This window comes from Ctenocephalides felis, unplaced genomic scaffold (genome assembly GCF_003426905.1).
Source record: "Ctenocephalides felis isolate EL2017-DRISC unplaced genomic scaffold, ASM342690v1 CF-g0.4_SCAFFOLD_01604, whole genome shotgun sequence".
In the NCBI taxonomy this organism is placed as follows: Eukaryota; Metazoa; Arthropoda; class Insecta; order Siphonaptera; family Pulicidae; genus Ctenocephalides; species Ctenocephalides felis.
This window is the reverse complement of record NW_020537758.1, coordinates 51,899,054-51,915,288: the sequence shown is the minus strand read 5'-3', so window position 1 is coordinate 51,915,288 and position 16,235 is coordinate 51,899,054. Positions and strand designations below refer to the sequence as shown.

Below are 16,235 nucleotides of genomic sequence, written 5' to 3'. Positions count from 1 at the left end.
ATCACTTTTAACTGATTGTTATTTATCGTTTTAGAGTAAGCTAGCTTGACTTGACATTAATGAACTTTTTTTTTTTAATTTTTATTTTCAATAGCAATCAGAATACATGACTATTCTATGAGCTATTTGGCTTATGTCATTCACTCACACACATACACACACACTTGCAAACACACATATAAATTTATCGGATCAATATTACAATCATATTTAGAGAATCACTTCAATAAATGATTCAATTATTCTGTTCATATTATCTAAGGTTCCTCCATATTTCGGGCAGCTTCTTCTTCAGTCTTCTTGAAGTTGATGTCTCAAGAAGCTGAGAGACTATATTGTTCGAATGATGTTGTAGTTTTTGAAAATGTTTTATACTGTTGATTTGTATTATTTTGTTTATAAAATCAATATGAAGATCGTCGTGTAAAGTTTTGTTACTAACAAACCACGGAGCATCAGAAATCTGCCTCAACATTTTCGATTGGGCACGTTGCATTAACGCTATGTTGGATTTGCTTGCACAGCTCCACAATTCAATGCCATAAGTCCATATGGGTTTTATTATTGCCTTGTAAATTAGAAGTTTATTGTCAATCGACAAAATTGACTTGCATCCCAGTAGCCAGTATAGTTCAGCGGTTCTAATTTTTATAGTCTTTAATTTGGCGCGAATATGGTCCTTCCACGTGAGCCTGCGATCTAAATGCATACCTAAGTATTTGACGCATTCGGTGCTTGGAATTGCTTGGTCATAAAAATGTACTCCTGGGCATGTTGTCTTGTTCAGTGTAAATGTTATATGATTAGACTTGCTTTCATTTATTTTTATTCTCCATTTTTTTGTCCAATCCTCTATAACATTTAGATGCCTTTGTAAAATTAGCGTAGCCTTAGATGCATCAGCATGTGTCGAAAGAATTGCTATGTCGTCAGCAAATGTAGCTGTTGTGGTTGATTGTAAAGTTGGAAAATCACTAGTGAATAGGATATATAAAAATCGCGCCAAAACACTGCCTTGTGGAACTCCTGCCTCAATCTGATGAGATATTGAAGTTTCAGTGTTGACCCGTACTTTGAATTTTCTATTGGCGAGATAAGATTCTAGAATATTATAATAACCACATGGAAGTAGCGATCTAATCTTCGATAAAAGTCCCTTGTGCCACACCTTATCGAAAGCCTGGCTCACATCTAGAAAGACTGCAGAACAGAATTGTTTGGCCTCGAAGGTATTGTTGATGACTCTTACGATTCTGTGGCACTGTTGAATTGTAGAGTGTTGACTCCGAAAGCCAAATTGATGTTCTGGAAATATATTCGCGCTAGTTAAGATATGTTGAAGCAGGAGTTTTTCGAGCACTTTTGAAACAATTGGTAGAAGGTTGATTGGTCTATATGAGTAGTGTCTCTGTCTCTGTCTCTGTCTCTGTCTCCTTGGTCTCTGTCTCTGTCTCTGTCTCTGTCTCTGTCTCCTTGGTCTCTGTCTCTGTCTCTGTCTCTGTCTCCTTGGTCTCTGTCTCTGTCTCTGTCTCTGTCTCCTTGGTCTCTGTCTCTGTCTCCTTGGTCTCTGTCTCTGTCTCTGTCTCTGTCTCCTTGTTCTCTGTCTCTGTCTCTGTCTCTGTCTCCTTGGTCTCTGTCTCTGTCTCTGTCTCTGTCTCCTTGGTCTCTGTCTCTGTCTCTGTCTCTGTCTCCTTGGTCTCTGTCTCTGTCTCTGTCTCTGTCTCCTTGGTCTCTGTCTCTGTCTCTGTCTCTGTCTCCTTGGTCTCTGTCTCTGTCTCTGTCTCTGTCTCCTTGGTCTCTGTCTCTGTCTCTGTCTCTGTCTCCTTGGTCTCTGTCTCTGTCTCCTTGGTCTCTGTCTCTGTCTCTGTCTCTGTCTCCTTGGTCTCTGTCTCTGTCTCTGTCTCTGTCTCTGTCTCTGTCTCTGTCTCCTTGGTCTCTGTCTCTGTCTCTGTCTCTGTCTCCTTGGTCTCTGTCTCCTTGGTCTCTGTCTCTGTCTCTGTCTCCTTGGTCTCTGTCTCTGTCTCCATGAGAGACATAATATGAGGTAACCATATTATGATCTTTTCCGCTTTTATGGACCATTTTTACTACAGATGTTTTGTAGAGAGTTGGCCAATAATTTAATCTAATTATTGAGTTGAATATATACGTTAGAAGGATGAATCCCTTCTTTGGCAGTTCTTTCAACATTTTTGCCGTCACTAAATCGCAACTTGGAGATTTATTATTTTTCAGTTTACTTATCTCTTCAATTATAATCTTTAATGAAAAGAACTTTATACTATTCATTGAGTTGTGAGAAGGAATCATATTTGAGCTAAGGCCCGCTGCGTTAGAGTAATCTGGGTTTGGTTTGAAAACTGTACTTAAATAATGAGCAAATAAATTAGCTTTTTCTGCATCACTCCTAGCCCAAGATAGATGATTGCTGTCATCCCATCTAACAGGCGGATTTTGAATACGTGGTTTTAATTTGTTTTTAATTGGTTTCCAGATTTAGTTATCAAATCTATTTAGGTTTGATACGTAATTGTTGAAGTTTTGGTTAGAAATTTCTTTCAATCTGGATTTTAGTTTATTGCTTAAGTTATTGTATGTGTTCTTATCCGATGGAAAGTGAGTTGACTGCCATTTGCGTCTTGCTTTCCTTTTCTCTGAGATTAAATTTTTAATTTCAAAAGATAGAGGTTGATCGTGTTGAACTGTTGTTTCTGGAGTAGCAGTTAAAGCAGCATCATGAAGTGTTTTATTAAATTTGTCAATAGCAGAGTCAACTTCCGATGAGTTCTTAAGACTAATTTTGAGATCAGTATTGTTTTCTATTTTGCAGCGGTATAGTTCCCAGTTTGTTTTTCTCGAATGAAGTCTATAAGGTTTACAAACATTGATAATTGAAGAACAGATAGTAGCAGTTATAGGTGAGTGATCTGAAGAGAGATCGTAGCTTGAATGAACATCTGTGTACCTTGAGTTTAAGCCTTTCATTATGAAGAAATCCAATAAATCGGGCTTCTTCATTGGGTCGGTTGGCCAGTAAGTCGGAGTGCCCGTGGAAAGAGTACCATAGTTTTGTTGGACAATAACTTCATACAGTTTTCTTCCTTTTGGATTAATCAGTCTTGATCCCCAAAATGTGTGCTTACTGTTAAAATCTCCACCAACTATAAACTTATTTCCAAGAGATTCAAAGAATTCAGAAAATTGTATATTACTGATTGTATGACGTGGAGGACAATATGCGGCAGAAATTGTTATTGCAAAAGTTGACGTTTGTACTTTGATGGATGTTGCTTGTAAGTAATCTTTGTTATATTTTTCAAGTTCATAGTGAGATATATTAGATTTTATTAAAACAGCTGTACCCCCGTGAGCTGTGCCATCTGGATGAGTAGTATGATATACACGATAATTAGGAATGAATAAGTTTGAATAATTAGTGAAATGAGTTTCACTTACCAGAAAAACGTCTATTTTGTTTTCATTGAGGTATAATACTATTTCGTGTTTATGCTGCATAAGCCCGTTGGAGTTCCATAGTCCTATTTTTAAAAATTTAACCATACAGCTAATTAATTTTGTTGATGTTGATGAGGGTAGATAACATATTAATAATCATAGTATTATGTTGCATAAGTTGTTGAAACATATTTTTAAATTCAGTGAGAATTCAATTCACTCAATTTCAGAATTGAGAAAATTCATTATTTGCATAGTTACTATTTTGTGTATTTGAGTTTTCGCTTCTATTGGATTTGATGGCTTGAGAGTATGACATGTGCTCCGTGTTTGTTAGTCTACCAAATCGTTGAGGAGTGGCAGCAGTTTTGATGTTTATAGGGGAATTGTGTGATTGTTTCGACCCGTTTTTGTTGTTGAAATCATTTTTAAATTTAGTCTGTAATAAATTCTTATAGGCAGAACAACCTTTGTAGTTTGCTGTGTGAGCTTCTTCACAGTTTACACAAAAAGCTGGGGATTCTTTCGATTTCGTACATCGTTTACTGTCATGCGGGAGTCCACATTTTACACAAATAAATGGTCGATTGCAATACGTTTTTGTATGACCGTACATTTGGCATTTTGTGCACTGTGATATCACTGATGGTTTAAACGGAGTCTCAAAATGTATAATTTGGTTAAGTATCTTATTTATCTTAAAGATTTCTGAATTGTTTTTATTTGGTTCAAGATCAATGTAAAACATATTGAGAGGGGTCTTTTGCCTATAGCGTAATATATTTGTAATGTTTCTGACCTTATGCCCTTTGGTTTCAATTTCATTTTTCAGTTCAGAAATATCTGTTGAATGGTGGATATACTTCAACACAACTCTATATGCCCTTTCAGTACTGACCTGGTATGTATGGTATGGTAACTAACAGTATGGACCTGGTAACTGCTTTCGTACTAGGTAGGAATTTTACTAGCTTTCTGTAGTCTTCAATATTTGAAACATTACATTTTATGTTATTGTTTGATAAAGTTTTTGTTGTATAATTTTTATTGCCTAAGAAATTATCGATAGTACTAGTCATACCTTTATAATCTGTAACTCCGTATATAATAATAGGAGGCGGAATAATTTTTTTGATTGGTGTAGGACATTCTGGCTGAGCCTTTGGTTCCTCATTTGTTAATACTTCAAATCTGTTATTTAATTTAATCGGTTCGTCATTTTGGCGCTTTGGTCGTTTTCTTTTCGGGCTAGTAACAACTTGCCAAGGAGCAGAATTCCAAGAAGCAGACGCAGTTTGAGAATCTATATTATCCAACTAAAACTAAAAAACGTATAAAACAAAAGTTTCCGTACGAAAATAACGACTAAACAGAACCTACTATTACCTACAATATATAACATAACTTTACTATTTTTTTTTACATCTTCATATTAATAAATATATTTAGAAACATCAAAGCCTATTTATCAGCTATAGACCGTAAATTATGTTGATTAATTTTAGTAAAAACGCATTAGCACATCGGAAAGTTTCTGCAATATGGCATATACGACGAAACAACACTTTTAAACCTAGTTAAATTTCGTTTTATTTCTCTTGTTTATTAAATTTTGTACAATTAGCAACACAATCTATATTTCAATATTTTTTCTTATATAATTACGCAGTTCCGCAAAATACACAAATTTGAAACATTGGGGCATATGATTGGGGCATATGATTTCCAATGTACTTTTAAGGCTGAGCATAAATCTAAAGTCAAAATTGGGGGTCAAACTGCGAAAACATAAAAATAAAAATAACGACAATATTGGCATATAGCCAAAAATTAATGTTTTGACGCATAGAGACTCAAACATACAACTGAAGTGTTTAACTAGCTGTAAGTGGAATTCTGTCTTAAGGCAATTAAGGCATCGCGCCTTAAGGCAAATTGCTGGAACTTCCCGTACCAAAAATTATTATTTTTTTTAAAAACGATTAACATTTTTGAAAAAATAAGATTTTTGAGAAACTATAAATGGGACAAAAAATTACTTTTTTTTTTAAAAAAAAAGTTTTTTTTAATTTTTTTTTGAAAAAAAATGATTTCTTTATTTTGACATATTTTGGAAGATCTGAACTTTTTTTCAAAGCAATCGTACTGTTTTAACTGCATAGAAACAAAAGTAAGCGCCGCGTTGCTATCTAACGGATAAACATTAGTACGGAACCCATAGGAATGTAAACAAAATTTATACTTATTGTTAAAATCTCTATAAAATATCTGATAATTTGATGTGCATATGTCTAATCATCATTTTTGACCGCCAAATTGCATTTTTTTTTTACTTTTTTGTAAGATCTTCGAAACCGCTAGACCTGCCCTCATGAAAATTCGATCAATTTTACATGTTGTCTATACAAGTCAAATGTTTTTTGAATTATTAAAATCGAACGCTCCGTTCTCTTAAAAACTGAGGTACCGTTTTTGGCACTTTTTGCCCCATATCTTCGGGACGGCTGAACCTGCCTCCGCCAAAAACTAATCAGCATCAATACGAATCAAATGTCTTTTGAATTATTCAAATTGCTTCATCCGTGTTCCCGAAATCGTCGACGAAAATTTGTATCCGCACACACATACATACACGCGCACACACACACACACATAAGCATCCATTTTTTCTAAGGTATTCCAAAATATTCAGAAACCTCTGAAACGTAAAGATATATAAAAATTTTCATTTTCGATTTTTTTTGCGATTACTATAACTTACCCTACGGGAAGTTAAAAATCAAAGGTATACATAGAATTTTTTTTAAAAAATCAGGTCTTAAGAGTTTAAGAAGCTGTAGTGATGATTTTCTTATCTAACTGCCTCAGCTTTTACAGATAGTATTCCAAACATTCCGTTCCATCTATATATCATGAATGTTTATACAATTTCTATGTTTGTCTTAATTTTTTATTGATGCAGCAATGCTGGGTGAAGCTATTTTCACTTGGAAACATATTGCAATCTAGATTTTCCATGTGAAAATCGATGGCACTTCTGCTCGAAGCGAGTATCGAACCTCTGAATCAAATTCAATAGCTGTAATCACTCACGGGCGAGCCCTGACCATAAAATAAATTAAATAAAATAACTTCGTTGACTTGTGCAATCTTAAAATTGGCCCTGGTAACAAGATCGTTAGTTGCTCATATCCTCGTATCAGCTCTTAGAAAATCACGTAGAAGTGAGCACTAATATCGACGTATACATAGTGGAAACGATGAAGATATAGACATAACTTCACTAAAGTATTTTCTCAAGTTGCACGTTCGCGATGTTATGGTGCACGTCGCCGCATTAATGTCAACTAAATCCTCATTCAATAGCAATTCAGCGAGGCGCCGAATATTCTGCATCGCATTGAGTTTGATATACACGAGACGCTCGTTCGTATTTATGACACTATCGGAACATTACCTACATCATATCAAACGAGACATTTCACAGGAAACAAGATAACGTGATTTATACTGAAATCAGTAATACTACTACTAAATACTAATACTACTGTCATTATTAACAATAGTTATACTAGGAACTTGAGAACTTTGATCGATTATAACCACTGAATACGCGAGATAGTATTTTGGGTGAATCAAATGTCGGCAATTCGGCATACCAGAAACAGAAGGTGAAATTTTTTTTTTCATTTTATCATTCTAAAACTTTGCCAGTCTATTTGTCCACCTGTTTACCTTTTTATCTATCAACTTGCACACCAGTTTTTCTGTCTGGTTGGTTACTGGCCTATCTGCCGACCTCTCTAATGTTATACCAGTTTATCTGTCTACCGGTCTTCTTTTCTACTTTACTATCATTAAGGTGACAAGATTTTTAGGTCAAAACCTGGACGATCAACGATTATGCCAACCCAGAAAGTAGGGAGAAATAGGTATTCTTTATGCTAAATAACTTAAAATGGATGCAATATAAATCCGCTTTTTTGTTGAATAAATATTTTTTGAAGTAAAACTTCTTTAGGCGCAACTAGGGTGTAAATTCGTGCAAATGCAACGAATGTGCGTTACGGCAGATAAGTTAAGATAAGAGTAGAGTGCCTAAAATTCGTCATTCGCTCTCGATAATATCAATTCTATACGGGTCGATTGTGATTAGTCGTATCGTGTATGTCAACGTTGTCTGCGTAGCGATATCAACAAGGTAATCGGCATAGATAAATAAGCATTTAAAATTACATCGTAGTACAAATCTTGATTTAATGAAAAATACCTGAATCAGAAGAATATTTTACGCTATTCCTTTAAAATAATAAAACGTAAAATGATAAACGTTAGTTTATTGATTAGAAATTATTTCTATATTATTCGTAGTTTCTATAAATCTTTGAAGTATTAAAATGAAAAATATTTTTTACTCAAGACAGATATTGGAGCTGTTCAAAGAATGAGATTATATCGCCAGCGAAAAAGTAAAAAAAAAAATACAACAAGTCAAGGAATGTATGTTAATTTTAATTACGTGAAGTTCTTCAAACACAATTACATGATGAGTGAAGTTGCCTAAACAATTGTTTAGGCGTTGTTTAAACATAATCCACTGTGTGTACGTACTACGTATTATATACATTTCTCTAATGAAGGCTCATTTCTAAATGCTAATTACAACGACAAACCGATCATGTTTAAAGTATGACTTTATTACATTATTGTTTTAAATATTATACATATTTTTAATGCTGTTATAAATATATAATTTATAAATTATAATTTATATAAAACCTTTTTTAGTTAATTTTTATTACTCTTTACACTGGTACATAATCCATTCCTTTATATTTTTTTCTAAATAATCTGTAATGACCATCATTAATTAATGTTAATCAATAGTTTTAAAAAACATTGTCTTTGACAGAATAAACCTGATGATGGAACGTAGCTAGTTCCGAAACGTCGTTATTAAACATCTTCAAAAAACAAATTGTTTTTTATTATTGGATTTACTGTTCGGAAAAGAAACAATCAACATAATTTATAATTTATCATTATATAAATGTGTATAATAGTTGACACTAATAAATGTGTGCATTACGAGTGTTACCATATTACTAATAAACATTAATCAAAATTGTTATATGATGTATTTATTTTTACTTAAATGCCATCTTGTACAGTAGCAAATAACTTTTTACTTCAATCGCGTGTGAACCTTACGCACACTGTTTTTTTTTTTTATTTTTATCATCCTTAAAACTATGTAGAATATTTGTCTACCTCTTCGCTAGTCTAATTGTCCAGCCGTTTACCTATCAACCTGCCCACCTGTTTACCTGTGTAATTGTTTACCAGTCTACCTGTCGAACTCTCTCTTATTCTACCAGTCTTCTTTTCTACTTTGCTATCATTAAGGTGACTAGATTTTTTTTAGGTCAAAACCGGGACGATCAACTTTAGATATGCCAACCCGGTACGAAGGAGGGAGCTGTATACTAAATAACTTAAAATGGATGCAATATAAATCAGATTTTTTTAATCTCTATTTTTGAATTAAGCAGTTCAATATTTTATCTAAATAGCTGAATCTCAATTCTTATTTTGGTTACCTCTACTCCTATAATAGTTGCTGCTTATGTATACATATCTTAGCAAAACGCTACTTCATACACCTAGATTTTTTCAACAGTTAACTCAAGTTTTTTTAATTTTAAAACGATGAAGAATTGCCGTATGTAATAGGCTTCAATAATTGTTAGCATTGATCGATCTCATGTAAAAATCGACTAAGTTCGCATCTTCATAAATGATATATCATAGTGCGTTCAACCGTATTTTCCTCTCGTGCCAAAACTTTGATTTGAGACAACTGACAGATAAATATCATTATAAACTGTCGTTTCCTGTGATGTTCTCTCTAATCGTTTTCCGGCACTGTTTTTTACAACTGTTCGCGATGAGTTCGCTACTATGAAATCCGCATCCGCTCTGATAGTATATAGTAGTACCCAACAAAACTATTAAACGACAGCTGGTGGAAAAAACAGAAATGAAAGTTAAGGAGCCAATTCTCGGATAAAATAGACTGTAATATAGCGTTGTTATGGCAACACTATTGTACGATTCTTTCTTGTAATAAACTTCAAAATGCTATGTATTTGCTGTGCAGTCAGGCATTTTGAATGTAAAGCATAACCTAGAAAACGCACAAAAGACAAAAAAAATATCATAACTGCTTCTAATAACGAACGCGTAAACCTAAGTTATTGTATTAAACTTCTGATCGCACAATATATATAATACATAGCATTTCGGCAGTTTTCAGCATCAAGTTGCCAAAAAAAAGGCTATGCCATAGTCTATTTTACCAGAGAAATTTTTGTGAAGATAGAAAACTACATTATATTTTTTATATTTGCGAAATATATTTAGCTTAGTACTTGGAAACTAACAAAAATAATATAGAATCAATTATGTGCACACCTCCAAAAAATTGAGTTCATTGTTATATATTATTCATTTTGTGGAATCTCCTATTATATAGAATAGATGAAAAGTTTCTTCAGCGTTAATTATAATTATTAACTTCACGTAGGTAGCTAAAAAATCAAAAATAATTTTTTTTATATATCTTTACGTTTCAGAGGTTTCTGAACATTTTGGCATACCTTAGAAAAAATGGATGTATGTGTGTATGTGTGTTGAGTGTGCGAATACAAATTTTCGTCGACGATTTCGGGAACGCGGTTGAACCGATTTCAATTATTCAAAAAACATTCGATTGCTGTTGATAAGGAGATGTGCTGATTTAGTTTTTGGGATAGGCAGGCCTAGCCGTTTCAAAAATACGAAGCAACAAGTGCCACAAACGGCAACTCAGTTTTTAAGAGAACAGAGCGTCCGATTTTAATAATTCAAAAAACATTTTACTTGGATTGACAAAATGAAGAACTGATTAAATTTTAATAAAGAAGCGGTCAAAAATGATCATTTGATAAATGCACATCAAATTATCAGATATTTTATAAAGATTTTAACAATAAGTATAAATTTTGTTTACATTCTTATGGGTTTCGTACCAATGTTTATTCGTTACACGGCAACGCAGCGCTTACGCGCTTCGATATTGCGTCTGTATGCAGTTAAGGCAGTACGATTGCCTTGAAAAAAAGTTCAGAATTTCCAAAGTATTTCAAAATAAAGAAATTTTTTTTTTCAAAAAGTCTTTTTCGAAAATAGTACATTTTTGTCAAAAACTTACAGTTTCTCAAAGATCTAATTTTTGCAAAGTAATTTTTTTTCAAAAATGTTAATCTGTTTTAAAAAAAGTTTTTGGTACGGGAAGTTCGAGCAATTTGCCTTAAGGCACGATGCCATGTGCCCCACTAGTTTGTTTCTGTATTGTCTATGTCATGAATTTTATGTTATCATTTCTATAGTGTCTAAGAGACATCAATAAAAAAACATAAGTTTCCTTAAAAATTCATTATAAAATCCGCAAGCTTCGGCTTACACCAGAACTACATGACCATGACTGAATTATAGGGATTTTATAACAAATTTTTAAAGATAATTATATCGTTGATTGCCAACATATTCAGATCTTTGGATTTATAATTATCTCTTTATTTTAAGTCAATCTGCTGGACAACAAATTTAAAGGTCAAAGTTGTGTCTTATTCTCTAAGGAGTCTATAATCTGATATGTTTAGTTATTGATTAGTTGCATTACATATCATTATTATCATGTTGATAATTATATAATCATACTTTTAATTTGTTATATTACATTTATTTCAAATGTAGAGATAGGCAAATAATCACAATTTTTGAAACAGTTATAATTTTTCGTTTCATAAATATTTCTCGTAAAGACTGTATATTGTCTATTTTTATAAGATTTTGTATTGTATGTTTTATTTAAGTGAATAATTGTCATCAACTCCTCGTTTGCATATTGGATTTGACTATTGGCAATTAGCGCACGACCAAAGTGCATTTCGATGTATAAAAGGTAAACAAAGTAATGTTGACTATGGGTTCGATGAATTGATGTCAACAAGTTAACGCTTTTAGGTAAAAATACAAATAATTAAATACTCGAAACCGTTATAGAGTTCTATTGGAAATAAAAAAATACTAAGTAAAAATAGAAAATCAAATCTAATATTTTTGTTTTTGTTTGAATTCCAATTTATTCAAACATGGTTTAAGTGATTAAATAATCGTACTTATTATGCTTAAAACTATATTTATTTATAGAGCGAAATATAAATGTTTGTACTGAAAAAATATGTGAATACACGCCTCTTTTCAGTTCAGTATTTGAATTAAATTAAATTAATTTCTGTTTGTAATTAAATTACTCGAATTGAAGGATCAGACTAGAGAAGGGTGAACAATTTTCCAGTATATTTTCCGAAAAGTTCTCTATTAGCTTTGAAGACAAATATTGCATATTATTTTCTTAGCTTTCTTTAAATTTCTGCTAAATCTGCTAAATTTAAAAACGAGGTATATTTGAACTAATGTAAAATTAGTTTAAAAATGTAAAATAAATAAATAAGAATAAAATAGAAGGCCTCTCAAAGTCGACTAAATTTAAAAAAAATTAATTCATAGTTCAACAAAAAATTGGGCAGTTGTGTTGTTATTTTGTACTATGGTTCTAAAAATGCACAAAACTAATAAAAATTAAGCAAAAAATAATTAAACTAAAATAATTTAACCGAAAGCCTAGGATGCATTTAAAGTTCTTAGTCTCCAAAAAACGTTTTCAGTGCGTTAAGGTCAATGTCACCACTCTGTATTTATAAAAATATAATTTTTTTCCATGTAGTAATAGATATGTTAATAAAAATAAAATTTCTTAATCCAATAATAGATAATAGAAAAAGAAAGAAAACTACATTATGTTTCTAAAAAATAATTTAATGAATTTTCAATAAAAGTTTCTCATATGTTTCGAGTCCAAATCTGCTCTTCTTCCTTGGATGAAACTATCATAAATTAATCAATAAAATAATGAAGTGAAATAAAACTAGCGTTGAAAAATATCAAAACCAAAAAACATTTTAGTTAACACAAAAATAAATTATATATAAAAAGATTTATTGCATGGCATGCGAGACCTACTGGAATAGATGTGATGAATCATATTTCATATCATTCGTATTTTCTAAAAATTATGAAAATAAAAATTATCGCCAATTAGTCAAAGGCAAATTACGTATTTTAATTTCAATGATATAAGCGCATAGAAATAATAATAATTAAATATGAACAGATAATAAATTTGTTATTGAATTGGTAACAAATAGAAGATGAAGATATTTAAACAATAAATAATTTACTGTTAACATAATTAGAAGAGCTTCCGAACTAATATTGCATATAGTTTTAAAATTAAAAAAAAAAACTCGAACAAATGGCAGATAAATAAATTTAAGCAATAATCAATCCAATGTAAACACAATTAGAATTGTTTTCAAACATTAAATACAACACAATTTAGAAACAATAAACAACCATTGTTAATGACACGAAATAATATCAGCTTGCATTTGTAAACAAAAATATATTCATTTAAAGCATATGTATATTTATACCTCGCTGATATTGATATAAATATCATTGAATTTGGCATTGCATAAAAAATATATTAATCATATATCATCTTTCTCGGATCAAAAACCTAAACATCGGTTTCGGATTTCGAATATCAAATTACTATTAGCGTAATCATGTTGTGTATTATATAAGCTTCTGTCTTGCCAAGTTCGAACAATGTCTGTATTGAATAGAAGATAAACATGGACGTATTTCAATAATAGATCCAATTACTTACTTCTGTTACACAACCCACTTGGATGTCCAGTGCACTCGACTTATTTGACAAATGACACGTGTCTTGACCAACATGAGGATCTTTTGTTTGAAGTTACGTGGGCATGAACATGAATGATTCGTCTTCAAGAAGTAATATTTATAGAACATCCATGTTAAAACGAACAACGGTATTTGTTACAATCTGTTGCTAAATTACCTTCAGCAAAAAGCTTCCATAGTTTAATAAAAAGTTGGCTCTACATGGACTAATACAGTAGAACTCCAATTATCCGAACTTCGACTATCCGAATCGCCGATTATCCGAATCACTTTCAGAAAAAAAATTGTCCAAAAAAGTCTAAGTGCGCTATTATTCTTCCACCAGCAAAGCCAGTGTAGGCACATTGTTTGTTTTGATTTGACGGAGATGTTCACAAAACAATGATTTTTATTTCTAAACTTGTACATTTTTTTTTTAACTCGTTTAAGTACATTTTATTTATATTTAAAACATGTGAAAATGTCATGTTTCATTCATTTAATTCAATAAAAAAATAGTGCAATATCAAAACGTAACTTTTTTCTCTCCAATGGCAATTTTTTAAAAAAACTCCGATTATCCGAATATTTGATTATCCGAATGGGTCCCGGTCCCCATTAATTCGGATAATTGGAGTTCTACTGTATATACTATGTCTTTTGTGCAGTGTGAAGGGTAAAATTGACGAATGTTATGGCAAGGCTAAGTTATGTAGCAGTTTTCATATAAAGCGGTACTGAAAACTAACAAAACCCTATGTGATTGCTGTGCAGTCAGGCGTTTTAGAAAGAAAACTTGACCCAGAAAATGCACAAATGCCAATAAACGATGTTATAATAACTTGATCTTTGAGATATGGCTTGATAACATGAGTGAAATTGCATTTTATGTGTAAAACGCCTGATCGCACAGCAAATACATGGTATTCTGACAGTATTCAGTAGCATTTTGTATGAAAACTGGATCGTAGCATAGCCTTCTCATAACATTGGTTACGGGCTTTGTTACGTCTAATTAGCCTATGAGTCAAAAGTTTGAACTGTACAAAAATCGTTACTAGAGATTATAAATTGGCAATTGAAATGCATGAATAGTAAAAATAATTCTTGTGAGTTGCAAATTAAGTATTCCTTATAAGTTGGAAGAGACATGCTTGAAGAACCTATGAAGAGGTAGTACTTCTGTTCTTGGATGTAGATTTTTTTTATTAGACAATATATAGTTAAAATCTGTTCTTATAGCAAAAACATTTATTTATTATGTATAAAGTTAGAACCAAAATATAGATTGGCTAAGGTTACACTTTTTTCTGTGTCGAATGAAAAAATATTCTGAACTACATGACTTAATAGAGAAGTAACTTATAAACCTTACCGATAGTTTATAGTTATAAACTATAGATATAACTTTAATAGATTTTTAATTTAAATAAATATAAATTAAAATAAACATTGAAGTTTATTGATTAGCCAAAAATGTTGGCAAACGCCAAAATATTGCCATTTTAGCCAAAAACAATTAAGATTTCTTCATTATTATTAATATTTGAAGATCGATCAAATCTTAAGAGGTTCTATGAGCTGTTTTGATGTTTTGACTTGGCAAACCAAACATAATACAGTTGTCCAAACTCTATATAATGAATAGAGTGTTGCGATCACAATTTCAGTCATTTGTTTTTTTTATTAATGCAATGATGCCGGGTAAGAGCTATTTTTACTTGGAAACATATTTCTACATATACTTCCATATGAAAATTGATGCCACCACTGCTTAACATCAAGCTGTTCGAAACGGGTACCAATCCAAGCAACTCTTATTCAAATCCCATAGCTCCAACCACTTATCCACGGGGGCTAGTCCTAATTAAAAGTTAAAACTAAGATATAAATGAATCATTTCCAACTATCAGAAGAGTTATACTTTTATGGCAAAATGATTAAAAAAGTGTGTCAGAAGTATTGTAATTACCAAAGCGCCCGGCACAATGTTTATTAAAAAAGTCAATTACAATTGAGCAATATCCGCCTCAAAGATTAACTATTCCAAAAATATGTACTGCAGTGTATTTCATTGCACATAATGTTATAATGCACATAATAATGATTGATAATAAAAGGTTATTATGAGGTTAAAAATATATCATGAATATATTACATACAAAAACGGAAGCGCATACCAAAATTAGTTTTTGCGTAATGCTAATGAAAGATAATTATATGTGATATAATAGTATGATTGCATTAAATTCCGACAAAATTAGAAAAATTGTGCCTCTACGCAACTATTAAAAAAAGATAATTATAGAAAATATAATTAGTAATTATAAAGTTTGTTTTATTAAAATTTTATCAAATTACTAAATATATTTTAAACTTCAACAATAATATTACACAACTATTAACGAATGTGGTAAATTAGTATGATTAGTATGTCTAACAAAATCAAAGAAATTACTGCTCTCTGAAATTATTAAGATAAAAACTGATTCATCAAAAGAAAATTGTAGCAAAATTAATAATGTTATGTACAAATTATAAGTTATTTATATTTCAAAAATAATATTAAAAAACTATTACTTCAAACAAAACTCGGCACACAATTGATATTTCTAAAAAAGTTTGTGTATATTGTGAATTAATGTATTTTCAGGCTACACTTTTCAGAAAATCGATTTATTTTCTTTGATTGTTATTTCAAAATTGATACTAGCAATTACTAAATATGTATTTTAGTATTACTAACAATAATTAGGAAGAACATTGAATTTGTACTTTGAAATGCTTCTTTAAAGCTCAATTCAGTACATAAAGTTGGCAGGAAAATAATTATATCGCAGATCAGTTATACGTTGAATTAATTGAATGACCACGACTCATAATTTATGATTATTATGCGACTGTAAGTGTAAAATTGCACT

At 31.3% G+C, this 16,235-nt stretch overlaps 2 protein-coding genes across 2 annotated transcripts in view; both read right to left on the bottom strand.

The window, feature by feature from the left end:
• LOC113374069 (centaurin-gamma-1A-like) overlaps positions 1 to 16,235 on the bottom strand; it is a gene marked incomplete at its 3' end in the record, with an annotated part of 550,258 nt that overhangs the window by 486,193 nt on the left and 47,830 nt on the right.
• LOC113373937 (uncharacterized protein DDB_G0284459-like) lies at positions 1,327 to 2,082 on the bottom strand. The gene has a single exon (XM_026614203.1). The coding sequence runs from the start codon at positions 2,080 to 2,082 to the stop codon at positions 1,327 to 1,329; it is 756 nt and encodes a 251-aa protein (XP_026469988.1).